The sequence below is a fragment of the Struthio camelus genome, chromosome 5, assembly GCF_040807025.1.
Source record: "Struthio camelus isolate bStrCam1 chromosome 5, bStrCam1.hap1, whole genome shotgun sequence".
NCBI lineage: Eukaryota > Metazoa > Chordata > Aves > Struthioniformes > Struthionidae > Struthio > Struthio camelus.
This window is the reverse complement of record NC_090946.1, coordinates 5,661,197-5,674,438: the sequence shown is the minus strand read 5'-3', so window position 1 is coordinate 5,674,438 and position 13,242 is coordinate 5,661,197. Positions and strand designations below refer to the sequence as shown.

The following is a 13,242-nucleotide window of genomic DNA, read 5'->3' as shown; positions in this document are numbered from 1 at the left end:
CCAGGCAGAAATGCTCAGGATTACTATATACCCTTTTTATGGAGAAGTTCAATCTCCTGGGACTTGTCTGATAGTATGAAACTGTGGGCAAGTAGTTTGTGAGCTTGCTGAAGTATCATAGCAAACCTGTAACCTAATCCCCTGTTAGCTGCTGGTATACCCCATAACCCTTTCTGTGGTACAGTTGCAAGCGTATTGGCTTCAAGATTGGGCCTTCAGGAGACTGTCTTCAGTATAGCAGCAGAAATACACTTTCAGGAGGGCTCATTTATTTTATATCTTAAACGTCCTTCCTAGTAAAATGTGGTGTAAGAAATGTCCATCAATCTTTCCATCACTGGCTACACATTCAATATCTTAGTAGCGGTATGAGCAAACTATTTATTTTCAAGTGTCTCCACAGACTGATATATTTCAAAACATTACTTCTTGCACCGTCTCTTCCTGAGCTCTTTAGAGGCTTGGTAGTTGTATTTGTTTGTGCTCTAATTCTGAATTGTATGATTTCTTGTCTGTAGTGCTATGTGACGCATTTCATTCCCCTACTGATGGCAGTCCTTGATGTGTTTGAGATCAGACAGGGTGTTATTAATGAGATGTTTTTTTCCTATGCGTTTTAGCGGGGCTTCTGTTCTCACAGCCCCTTACGCTTGGGGGCCGAATTACTTTCTTTTGTGTTCATGTTGTTGCTGAGAAGAATGTCAAATCTGCAAAGCTTCTGAGCCAGGAAATGCCGAGATGGTTTGGACAACGTCGTTTTGCCTCTTGGCATCTGTGCACAGTGCTACGGTCTCTCATGGCGCGAGCACGCTTTGAATTTCCTTGCAATGCTTTTGTCTCACTTGCCTCGAGGAGATGCGAGAGTCTTTTATCTCCGCGGGAGTGGGCTCTTCCTCCTCCCCTGCTACCTTCCATTATGCTTACTGATCCCAGTCGGTCACGTAAACTTGGATTAAGTGCATCGACCTCAGGGAGCTAACACCAGATTTGCCTGTGAATGCGAACACGATGACCCAAATAGCGGTGGAGATACAGGAAGCATCCTGTGAGTAACAGGCAGGCATAGAGAAGGTCTAGTGACCAACTCACTGTCCTGGGATGAGAGCCAAGCCTCCCTTGCTGCTTATTCTGTATGACAAGCTGTTGAGCAAGTCTGGGGTGGGATTTATCTCTTGTAGCTGGCTAATTTGAGCCATGAATCCCAGCTCAGAGGACACATTACCACGTGGATTTTGGTGGAGCTGTGGCTGGGGTAGGCAAGGCATGTGTGCTAGTGGCATTGCGTTTACACACGTGCGAAGGTTCAGGTCTGCCAGTGAAACCTTGGCTTTACTAATGGGCCCTGGCTCCTGCATGTCCCTTCCCTCTGAGTTGTGGGGTCCTGCTAGCGGGGCTGGCACATCGCTCTTCCTTTCCATACGAAGAGCAAACACTGCTCTCCCAGGGCAGCCTGTGGTGCTGTTTTTGTTCCCTCGTAGCCCTTCAGAAGAAGGTACTGTGGCAGCTAACATAGCTGTGTCAATAGCTAGTATAGCGCTGTGGAATCTGTTCTTTAAACAAAATTGCTGTCACTCACTCACTGATACTCATTCCGTCACTGATTTCACTTGCTCGTTCTTTTATACATGTGCACACCAAGACAAGTGTCCTGGTGGTCTGACCAGAATCGCTTCTGAGGCATGGAGGACAAAGGATGCCAGCTATTGCATCTTCATCGTGTCTTCCAGCTTCTTTTTAATTGGTGATGACGTTTTATAGCCTCTGTATTGTTTTGCCAAAGAAGGTGCAGGGCCAGGTTGAGTTGTATCATCCTGGTTTTGGCCGGCGTCTGTGCTGTGGCTTTATCCATGGTGTGTCCTTGGTGCCATCAGCACTCCCCCGATGCCTGTCAGTTGGTGCTGGAATCCATGCTCTGCCTTGGATGCCACAGCTGGTCTCGGGCTCCTGGCCTGCTGCACAAATACCACTCTTGATGCCTGCTCTGTCTGCTCTCCTGGTGCCTTTGCACATGCACGCTCTCGTTCATGCTCTGTGCACACCAATATAATATTTCCTTTATGGTTCCCTACAGCAGGTTTTACTGGAGCTAATCAAGGCAGGTTGTTTGCTAGGAGCATTAGGGGGTTCTCTGCCCCTGTCCATGCACCAAAGAGAGCAGGGAAGTTAGCCCTCAACCTGGATTTCTGTGAACGCTGCAGCTAAAGGTGCCACCGAAATAGTGCTTTGGGGTTAGAGATCTAAACCCTCTGTTCTTTCCTCTGGTACTGGGTGTCTGCAGGTCACGAGTATGTGCTGACCTGCATAAAAACTCTTGTTCCTTCCTGCAGGAGTACATTCGCCTGCTGCAGCCATGGTGCCATGTGAACATGGGCTCCTGCTGCTTCATGATGGGCAGGTGCTACCTTGTCATGGGTGAGGGACACAAGGTAAGACGCTGTTCTCCTTCCAGCGTTGCCTCCCCTCCAGGGTCTGGGGCTCAACCTTTCTCCTTGGGAGGGGGAAAGCACGCAGGTAGAGTCTTACACGAATCAACGCCCCATCAGCAGCTCGCGCTGTCAGCATTCGTGCTGCAGGGAGAGATGATTTCCCAGCGCACATGCACAGCGCTTGGACTTGCCTAACGACACGTGGGTAAGAGTGCTGGGGACAGTCCCCTGCCTACAGCGTGCTCACAGCCTGACATCCACCTTGTTGGGCTTCTGGACTGTTGAATGTAGCAGCTGAGAGTTAAAGCTTGAATGGGGTACAGGTGGGGAGGATATGGCCTGGGAACCAGGGCCTGTGCTAGCTGCATAACCTAGGGTGAATGAGAGGGTACGTATCTTTGTGCCAGTGGTGCTGGGGTGACGAGCATGCAGAACGGGGGTGAGGATGGGCCCAATCCTGAACAAATCATTTAGGAGCTACCAGAACCTGGGGAGTGCAGGAGGGACTGCAGAAATGACAGCAAGCCTTGTCTCTTCAGCTTCTCTTTTCTCCTTGGTTCTTTGCGACTTCTTTGTGAGTCAGAAACGTCCATCTGTTGAACTCTGCCTGCTTTGGGCAAGAACAGCTCTGGGGAGGGACAGTGGGATTTGCTCCTAAGGAAGTTGTTGTTAGCTTGGGGCCAGCAGATCCCACGTGTTGGGGCTAGAATGGACGGTGCTGTCCTCTCACCAGGACTTCAGACTGAGTCAGTCCCCCGAGGGGCGCACACGCGAGCTACTTTCTGGTGTTATTGTAGGCTTTGGACTGTTTCTGTCAAGCTGCATCAGAGGTGGGAAGAGAAGAGTTCTTGGACAGGCTGATCCAAGCTGAGGAAGGTGAGATGGTCTCCACTCCACGTCTGCAGTACTACAACAAGGTATGGCTGAGCCAATCCAACATACGTGGTCCTGACCAAGCAGGTCAGCCCTGAGTCATCCCACAAAGATATTTTTTGGAGAGAGACTTCCTGTTCAGTCCTCACCTTTCAGGGGAAATGACTTGAGATTTTAAAAAACGTGTTCTGTTGGGAAACTTCACTGCAGTCTGTGTAGTTTCTTTGGGGAATGGCAAAGATGTGACTAGAATGTACTAGGTAACTAGTAGTAACTAGTACGAGTACCTAATACTATGTACTTTCCACCCATTAGTTTCCTAATAGCAGAGGACTTTGATCTAGCAGAAAAAGGCAGGATGAGATCCTGCTGCTGGAAGTAGAAGCTAGACGTGTCCAGACCAGATGTAAGTTGTATGCTTAAGGGAAGATTATTAAGCTTTGAGGCAAATTACACTTAATGGCTTTAAATTGAGATAGGATCTTTCTTCTCACGTGATAGCATGGTTCAGACAGGCTGCAAGCTGGGACTTGGACTTACTGTAAAGGATTCCCTGATTTTAAAATGCAAGACTTGTCAGATGCCCTTGGAGATGGCACTTCTGTCTCTGATAGAGTTGTGTGCGTGCTTGGGGACAGAGTTGTTTACGTGTCTGTTACAGGGTTTTGTTGTAGCTATTAATGTTAAAGCAGTCAGAAAACTCTCCCTCCTGCAGAGGTGAAATCCTTGAGAAAAGCCATAGCCTGGGCCCGTTGTGCTGGTTCAGACGTTTATGATTTGCCAAAATCTTTCCTTTTTCAATCTAATCGCTTAGAAACGTTGGCAAAATCTTTTGACCGCTCTTACGGCTAGCGGGGGCTGGAGTAGTTCTTAAAAACAAACTAAACCCTCCCCAGCCTCACCAATTCCTCGGTACTGCTGCAGCCAACACTAGAATATTGTCATTTTCAGGTTCTGCGCTTATTGGACATGATCGGTTTACCAGAACTGGTCATCCAGCTGGCTACCCTGGCTATCATGGAAGCAGCAGATGACTGGAGGAGTCAGGTACACGTTATTTCTTTTGCGTCTTGATGTTTTCCCATGCAAGGTGGTAAGGTTTTTTTAATTATTGTTTAACTTGAAATATGCTGGTTCGTGCTCTTTGGTGCTCTCAGGCTACTTTGAGGACCTGCATCTTCAAACATCACTTGGATTTAGGACATAACAGTGAAGCATATGTGGCCTTAACGCAAAACCCAGATCCAAGCAGGTGGGTGACAGTTTTATGCCTTTTGATTTACCTGTGTTGGGGATCTACGTATGTGTCTACCTCTTTCGATTTTTGCTTTAACGTGAAAGGAAGATGATACTTTAGTGCAGGAGATGACTGCTGTGTTGAGCGGTTCAGTTTTAGTTTGTACAAAAGCGTGTTTTAAAAAGCATGCTTCGTTCTTGTAAGGACTGAACATCAGTAGCTGTGTTCCAGTGGGATCAGCACTATCAAAAAGGGGATACTGAAAAAAAAATGGAGCTAATTCAGAGAAAAGCCGAAAGAATGACTAAGGAGTTGAAGATGGCATTGTATTTTGAAAAGCTTTAGGAGTCCAATCAATTTAGTTGTTAAAGAAAGGACTTGGGATTGAATTTTGGCCTGAGTACTTTGTGGGCAGAACTGAACTGGACAGAGGAAGTTTCAGGCTAGTGGAGATGGGTGTGATGAGCAGGAATAGCTGGAAGCTGGAGTCCTGGCTGTTCAGATAAGGAGTAGGAATGGGTTGTAAAACTGAGGCTGAAGAAAATCTTACCAAATAGTGCTGAGGGAGGGAGATTTGTCTTCCTGGGTGACTTTTACAGAGAGGAGGCTCTGTCTCTGTTGTGCAGGATTTTTGTTTCCAACATGAAAGTAGTCTGAAAGGACCCCTGATCCTAAGCCAAACCCTAGTTGTTTCCTCGGGCCAGAAGAGCCTGCACAGCTCATCCGAGGAAGCATGTTCGTGCATTACAAGCTGGATGTCCTGGGGAGTGGTTTGTTCACGCTCCTCTTGCTCAGCTTCTCCAGAATGGTTGTCCTTTTCTCTCCCCAGGCAGCTGGACTGTCTGCGCCAGCTAGTGGTGGTTCTCTGTGAGCGCTCCCAGCTCCAGGACCTGGTGGAGTTCCCCTATATCAATCTCCATAATGAGGTAATCCTCCTGTGCTGGTGAGAGAGGCAGAACCGCTCTCTTAAAGGAGGCGGTCAACCTATTTGAGCCTCTCCGTGCCACAGGTTGTGGGGATCATCGAATCTCACGCTCGAGCAGTGGACCTGATGACCCACAATTACTACGAACTGCTGTACGCTTTCCACATCTACCGTCACAACTACCGCAAGGGTAAGGCTCGAGATGGGCGCGTTTTAGCATAACGGCCAGCCTATTTGGGACACCACTCGCCCTACCCCTGTGGGGTGGCCTGCCCTGAGTCTTGTGCTGCCAGCAGGGAAAGGTGGTGGGGCTGATGCGTTCCCCGTCTCTCCTTAGCTGGAACGGTGATGTTTGAATACGGCATGCGCCTAGGCAGGGAGGTGCGGACGCTCCGAGGGCTCCAGAAACAAGGAAACTGTTTCCTTGCTGCTATTAACTGCTTACGGCTGATCCGCCCGGAATACGCCTGGATAGTGCAGCCAGCTTCTGGAGCTGTGGTAGGAAAAAATGAGCCTCTGACCTGAGCTATTGACTGTGGGGACGTTTACTGCTGTGCACTTGGGAAAGTGCTTCCAAAAATCCTTTCCGATGCAACCAGCAGAGGTGTTGAGCTTTTCCAGTCCACTGCTCTCATCCTCTTGCTCATCTGTGCAGCTCTTTCTAGCCTTGCTTAGCAGAAACGTCAATCCTGTCTATCACCCTTCTGTCGTTGCCCCTGTGTGGAGCAGGTTGGAACCAGGACAGCTTTTGGGTGAGGGCTGGCGCGTGTGGGAACTCGCTGGTGGTGTGTTCATATCAGGCTTGCAAAGCCATGCTTTCATGCCTCCCTGGCTGTTCCTGGCTGAAACTTAGACGAGGCGCAGAAGAAGGAGAAGGACGTGAGGGGAATTCAGTTCCATGGGGAGCAAATGTGTAAAAAGCTTAAAAGTATTTCTGATCTCCCCCAAGTCCCATAAAAACAGATAAATATCACCTTTTGCTGAAGTCAAAGCAAATCTTTTTGGGAAGTCCAAATAGCCAAAATACCCGTGAAAAGGAGAGTTACTGGAAACATGGCTTATGTTTCACATCCCTCTGTGGAGAGGAGGGGAGTGTAGTCTGTTCAGCTAATGCTGTGCTGCGCTTCTGGTAGCCAGAGACGCACAAACGTAACCTGAACTGCCTAGTAGTTGCATTTCTGATCCAACTCAAGAATTAAGATGGAGCGCTCGTGTGTGTGGAGGGGGGTGCCCTGAGGTGGTTTGTCTTTTGGAAACCAGCTGGGTGCAAACCCTCTTTCTGTTTTTTCCTGAAAGTATGAACGGCCAGGAGCATCCCCAAAGAGAAGCCACGATGGGGAGTGTACCGCCATTCCAAGTAAGTGCCTTGTCCTGGTGCTTCCTGTGTGTCTTGTGTTCCCACAGCCTTCCCCATCAGCTTGGAGCTCTGCCGCTCCTGTGTGAGCTGGGAGGTGCCTCACAGCGGCTCTCATTTCTGGCAGATTAATTATTTTGGGGACTAAAAGCTACTTAACACTCCTAGTATTAGCGTTTGCCAGTTACAGAATACTGCTGCATAACAGATATGTTTATAGCTATTCTCTGAGGAGTTTCTGTGCACGCTTGCCTGCAGTTTGATATCTTGTCAGTGTTTTTATATTCAGTGGAAATACTTCGCAATTTTTAAAAATCAAGCCTTTGTGAGGCATTTTCTAGTTCTTTAAAATTTTTGTTGCTCGTGCTTTCGAAAACCCTGCTGACGTAGCTAGTCTCTGCTGGTAAGGTCTCTACTCTGCGCGTGTATCTAAACCCAGTATGGTGGGGTCAGGCTAGGCTTGTAAGTCTCAGCATTAATCTAGAAAAGTTTAAGGTCAGGTATTTTTACAGTGGTGCTTCTGATTAGCTCTTTTGTAGCATATGCCTGGCAGTCAGCACAGCAGCTGTTACCAAACCTAAGATAACTTGGGAGTCTATATCCCTAACAGAGGTGGGATGGGAGGCTGGTATCAAGGAGATGTGTACGCTCCAAGGTAGAAAGGAAGGACAGCAAAACCGGATCCTTCCTTCAGTACTCCGCTGTGGTGTGACTCTTCTTAGGATGACAGAGGGGTGTAGATATTCTGCGTGATCCCAAAGGCGCCGTTTTTAAAATGCTGAAAGCTGTTAATTTCCATCTGACACAGCGACACGCCAAATTGAGATCCTGGAGCTGGAGGATTTGGAAAGGGAGTGTGTGTTGGCCCAGATCCGGTTGACTCTGGTGCAGCATGACTTGTCAACAGCTGCTGTGGCAGGTAAGAGAGGGACACGGAGCAACCACCTCTAAGTTTCCTTGTGGTTTTTGTTAGTTACAGCGCTTTCAGTTGTCGTTCGAGCGAGTAGGCAAGTTATGTTTCACCTCAGAGGAAAAAACGGCAGCTGACAGTGGCAGTGCAGTTTGCCTCCCTAGCGACACACTGCCACCAATTTCAGCAGCTTTGGAGAGGCAGATCAAGAGAACCAATTGAAGTCTTCCACTTTTTTCTGGCTTCTGCCAAGCTCTTAGTAGGCGGTCTGCAGCATGGGCTATGTCCCTGCTCCATCTGCCTGAACGGTAGGAGAATTTGAAGGTGGACTCCATGTTGCTACTTGTGTCCCTCTCCCCGTTGGTATCTTATCCATAGGTGCATCCGTGTGTTACTGTGCGCTAATGAGGAGCACTGCTGCTTTGTGCAGTCCCTCTGGGAAATGCTCCTGGGCTCATGAGATGCTCCCGAGGCCAAGAAAGCCTCAAGCTGCGCGATGAGAAATGCTACTGTAGTGTATTTTATATGTGGCCGCGGTGTGGTGCTACTGTAATTCTGTCACTGAACTGCCTGGGGCCAGGCCCCAGTAAGCGTGGGGGGCTGTGACTGGGGAAGGTGCTTACCTGGTCCTCATTCCCTGCAGGCAGCTCTACACCCGAGGAAACGGTTGCTCTCCTGGTCCGGGCTGGCCTCTTTGACACCGCCATCAGTCTGTGCCAAACGTTCAAACTGCCCTTGACGCCCATCTTTGAGGGACTCACTTTCAAGTATGTAGTGGCAGCTTCTACCCCCTCCCTCAGGTGACACACAGCTGGAGGAGAGACGTGCGTAGTGTGACGTTTACAGGGCTCAGCTTGCAGCTCCCCAGGCTCAGAAGGCAGCGCTGCCCTGACCTGTCTGCTCGCCATGGCCGCTAAAGCTGCGCACGGCCTTAGCAGCTGCTGGTTTAGTGGTTTTGGGGTGGAACTTGCTTCTGACACCTGAAAAGGGAAAACAGAGGAACACTACCTTGCTGAGCAGATAGTAGAGGGGAGATTTCTCCCTTGTCTCGGGAGGGAGGGCTGACACTTAACAGTCACAGACAGCCCTGACCCAGGCGCAGCCATCATCTGGAAACGCTTCTGGTGAGCTGGTTCATGGCATGCTCCTGTTGATACCCAGTGAGCTGCTTACAGAAGATTTGTTCAAGCCGTTCAGCGGCTCTCAAACAGTGGTTGGCAGAGCGCTTGCTTCTCTGTCTGATCTCCTCTGTGCTAGCTGTCATGCCTCATCTCTGACCTCGCTATTCCTCTTTTCCTTTGCCCTTTCATGCTTATACAAGATGTGTTGTGCCTGCGGAGCCATTTGGGAGCTCCGCTGTGACCCGTTCCTGTGGCTGGATGTGTTGAGGGCCTCTTACCCAGGCTCAGGCCCTAAAGCTTGCTAACATCAGAGTAGTTACTAATTCCTCTTTGGCACTTAGAGCAGCTTAGAAACAACTCCGATAGCCTTTTTTTTCCTGCCAAGCCGGTTAATTCATAGCTGTTGCTTGGGAATAGTCCTGTGCGCGGTGGCTTTGTGATACTGGCAGCTGTGGCAAGGCAGGATGAAGGGGTCGTGCTCTGAAGGTGGCCGCGTTTGCATTGTGCCTGCTCTGTGTATTCAAGGTGCATCAAACTGCAACTGGGAGGGGAAGCAGCGCAAGCAGAGGCTTGGGACTGGCTAGCAGCAAACCAGCTCTCCGCGCTAGTTACCACCAAGGAGTCCAGGTAGGCCCTTGTCTGTGGGGGAGAAGAGCAGAGCCAATCTTCATGCTGCTGGCACGGGTTCTGAGGGGAAGCGATGTCTTGCAGCGCCACAGATGAAGCCTGGCGACTGCTGTCGTCCTACCTGGAACGTTACCCATCCCAGAACAGTCTGTACCATCGCTGCGTCATCAACAAGCTCATGGCACACGGGATACCTCTGCCCAACTGGCTCATCAACAGCTACAAGGTGAGAATGTGGAGAGCGTAGCTGCTCAGCACATCCCGTGTACTGACTGAGGCCAAAAAACCCCAGTCGTCCTGGCTGCTGGCCTTTGCTTTGGCAAGCACGTCCCCAGCCAGACACTTGCAGGCTACATATCACCTTTCCTGCCCCCCTGCTGCCCCCAGCTCTGGGAACTTGTGCCAGAAGCTTTGTGCCTGTTACTAGGGCTCAGAACAGTTCCTCCAGGCATCATAGTGGTTATTGAGAGAGCTCCCTGGCCAAAAAAGCCAGGCTGACACCAGCCCCCTTTCCTTGCAGAAAGTGGATGCCGCTGAGCTGCTGCGTCTCTATCTGAATTACGATCTGCTGGAGGAAGCTGTAGATCTGGTCCTGGAGTATGTGGATGCTGTGCTCGGCAAAGGTCACCAGTATTTTGGAATTGAGGTGAGCTCATCTCCAGCCGGGGACGTGTTGAACTGTCCCTGGAGCATCTCCACTGGGCTCCTTGGGCAGTAGTTCCCCTTTCTTCCCTGCTTACGTCCCCTGAAGGAACAGCTAAGCAGAAGCAGTGAGTTGCCTCATGCTCAGGGCATAGGGCATGACGGCGGGTGGCAGAGCAGCTCTTCCCTCAGCAGCCTGCGGGAAGCCTGCAGGTGCCTCTGTTCAATTCTAGCGTGCTTCCTTGGGGCAGTTCACTGCTTGGTGTTTGGGTGCTTCTTTATGAATGACTTGGATGACGGTGCTTACAGGAGAAAGTAGTGTGATCCCCTCTAGAGAAGAGAGGACCTTTTAGTGGCATTAGTAACGCATACGGCAAGCAGGTGTCAGAAGCAGTTGTTGTGAGCTCTTCCTCACCCTGGAAGTAGGGAGGAGTGTTTCTGCCATGAACACTGCACAGCATAAGGTTTCCTCTTCCCTCCAGTTCCCGCTGTCTGCTACTGCCCCAATGGTGTGGCTCCCCTATACCGCCATTGACCAGCTGCTCCAGGCCTTAAGAGAGAGCGCCACCAACCAACACAACATCGTGGTAGGTAGAGCTTCCTGCCCACGTGCAGAGCGCCCTGGCTTGCTGGGGAAAGCGAAGGGTGCTTACAAACAGCCTGTTGGGGGAGTGAGGGTTACCGGGGCACGAGTGCGAGCAGGAAGCCGTGAAAGAAATCACTGCAGTTCAGAGCTTGGCGAGGAGGAGCTGAAGGGATGGATGCCCAGAGCGTGTGCCAGCTGGTAGGGAATGGAGTTCCTAACTCCCTGGCCTTGCTGCGCAGCCCGGGGATAACTGCTGGTCCTCTTGTACGTGGCTGGGGCGCTCTGCGGGAGGCTTCTCCTAGAGCCACGTGGGGATGTTGTGCCAAGAGAGCTGATTTCAGGAGAAACCTGCCAAAGGGCAGCGCAGGTGATGCTTGTGTTCTGCACCAGATGCAGAGCAGGGCGCGTGCCTAGAGGGAGTCTGCAGGAAGGGAACTGGAACTGAACGCATGAAACCAGGGGGAGGTGACCCCGGGACGCTCCTTGATGCCTGACTCAGGCTAGAGGTTGGGGGGAAGGAGCTGATAGAACTGACAAATTAGGAACCAAAAGTGCTGAACAACTGTTGAGGACCACTGTTCCGTCTCATGACATCTGCGTCCTAGAGCGCTCCCATTGCTGGGGAGAGACCCTAAAAGACTGGTTGCTTTCACGGGAGACTCGGGAGCAGCCCTGCTAGCTGCTGGCTCCTCTTTTGTACGAGCAGAAGAAAGATGGGAACGGTGCTTGGGAAAAGGAGGTGGGAGCGAACCGTGTCGCTCGTCTCTGATGGCTGCTTTGCCTCTTGCCTAGCTCTACCAGAAGGTACATGACAAAATGGAAGACTACCAGCAGAAGGTCAGCGTGGCCACGCGAGACCGCTTGTACCGGCGCAACTAGCGGTAGTCCGGGTCCATGCAGCGTTGGCCACAATCCAGTGCCCGGAGAGACACGGGTCTGAGGCCCAGGACAGCTTGTGCTCAAGGTGACAGGTCTGTGTGGCGCTCTCTGCCAAGGCCTGCCCCTGCGAGCTGACAAAGTCCCACTCTGTGCTCGCTCAGCTGGTGGTGCTATTTTTAGTCATTTTTCCATAACGGTCCCGTTCCGGGGGACAGAGTAGATTTTCAATGTGTCGAATATGCATCCGCGTATCCCTTTGGGGTATCAGCAATTACTTTCAAAGAGCACTGGCGTAAGATGGTGTGTTCAGTCTGCCCTGCCTCTTTTTATTGAACTCCTTTGCCAGGGGGAGTCCTGTCTTTCTCATTCTGTATGATACATGGAAGGTTTTGGCATTTCTTTTATTTATTGTGGTGTTTTTGAATGACCTTTAATAAAAGAAAACGTTACTACAAGCCCAGGTCAAGACTGTTGAGCAACTGAAAACTGGTATTTTCTAAACTTTCGCTGCCTTGCAAGGAGGACGTTCTGGGAGCACAGTGGCAGCTTAAGCAGGGTTTGGATGGCATAGTGCAGGCTGTAGGGACTTCCTCTCCCTGGAGGAGATTGTACGTGCGGAAGCCTGGCTGTAGGACCACTGTTTTCTTGCCTGGAACCCTCTATAGAAGACACGGTAGGAACATCGTGGGTTCATCCCATTGACGAGTGGCCTGCAAGCTCCCTGGTGAGCGTTCAAACAACTGTTCCTACTTTGTTTTTGTTTTTTAATGCTGTAGCACAGAAGCTTTCAGGACTGTGGTGGTCTCATGTGCTGCTTTAATAGGGTTAGAGCAGTCCCTGATGTGAGGGATCCCTCGCTGTAAGCGCGCCAGTCACCTTTGAAATCTTTTCTTCTCCCTGCTCCACGAGGCCGCCAGCTTGCAGGCAGGGTGCGGAGAGGGGGAAGTCGCAGATCACGGCAGAGAAACGCAACGTGAGCTGCGCTGCCTGCCGCCTCAACTGCCTCTTCCCCGCTAGCCGCTGGGCGTCCTGAGCCGAGGGCTTGCCTCCTGCCTTGCGCCACCTCGGCGGCTGTCGTGGCACGAAGCGCTCGCGCTGGTAATCCACCCTGGACGCGCTTACGGCTTGAGTTGCAAATAACCAGGCCTGTCGTGCCCTGGGCCTTGCTCTCCCCCTGTGGCAGCAGGCTGCTGCCCCACGGTCCTCCCTGCCGGCCCGCGGAGCCGCTCTCGGCCCCATCGGGGGCCTTGAGCCAGATGTGGCTTCAGCTAGAGGGCTGCTGTGCAGGGAGGCGCCCTCCGCCTGAGCTATAGGGCCGGCGGGGCACGATGGGGCTCTAGGCTATATAGCTGCAGGCTCCGACTATAGCGCTGTGGCACCAGACCGGGCTATAGGGCCTCCAGAGCATAGAGCTATAGGGCCTCCAGAGCATAGAGCTATAGGGCCTCCAGAGCATAGAGCTATAGGGCCTCCAGAGCATAGAGCTATAGGGCCCGAGGGGCTGGACGCGGCGTGGCGCTCCCTGCGCAGGCGCAGACCCGCAGACCCGCCTTCACCCCCCTCCTCCCTCCGCGGGCGGGCGCAGGCGCACAGCCGCCGCCGCCGGGCGCAGGCGCACAGCCGCCGCCGCCGCGCGCCGCCCCCACCGCCGCCGCCGCGCGC

General features: G+C 51.6%; 1 protein-coding gene across 2 annotated transcripts in view; it reads left to right on the top strand.

The window, feature by feature from the left end:
* NUP160 (nucleoporin 160) overlaps nucleotides 1-12,035 on the top strand; it is a 30,831-nt gene extending 18,796 nt beyond the window's left edge. For both annotated transcript variants that reach the window (XM_068944360.1, XM_068944361.1), the window contains exons 21-35: nucleotides 2,328-2,426; nucleotides 3,224-3,343; nucleotides 4,251-4,346; nucleotides 4,457-4,551; nucleotides 5,366-5,462; nucleotides 5,546-5,651; nucleotides 5,799-5,959; nucleotides 6,758-6,818; nucleotides 7,624-7,734; nucleotides 8,369-8,492; nucleotides 9,372-9,473; nucleotides 9,558-9,699; nucleotides 9,994-10,119; nucleotides 10,598-10,702; nucleotides 11,494-12,035. In XM_068944360.1, the coding sequence (XP_068800461.1) occupies nucleotides 2,328-2,426; nucleotides 3,224-3,343; nucleotides 4,251-4,346; nucleotides 4,457-4,551; nucleotides 5,366-5,462; nucleotides 5,546-5,651; nucleotides 5,799-5,959; nucleotides 6,758-6,818; nucleotides 7,624-7,734; nucleotides 8,369-8,492; nucleotides 9,372-9,473; nucleotides 9,558-9,699; nucleotides 9,994-10,119; nucleotides 10,598-10,702; nucleotides 11,494-11,580 (1,632 nt within the window). In that variant the 3' untranslated portion in view covers nucleotides 11,581-12,035. The remainder of the gene's footprint in view (nucleotides 1-2,327; nucleotides 2,427-3,223; nucleotides 3,344-4,250; nucleotides 4,347-4,456; nucleotides 4,552-5,365; nucleotides 5,463-5,545; nucleotides 5,652-5,798; nucleotides 5,960-6,757; nucleotides 6,819-7,623; nucleotides 7,735-8,368; nucleotides 8,493-9,371; nucleotides 9,474-9,557; nucleotides 9,700-9,993; nucleotides 10,120-10,597; nucleotides 10,703-11,493) is intronic.
* Nucleotides 12,036-13,242: the final 1,207 nt, after the last annotated feature.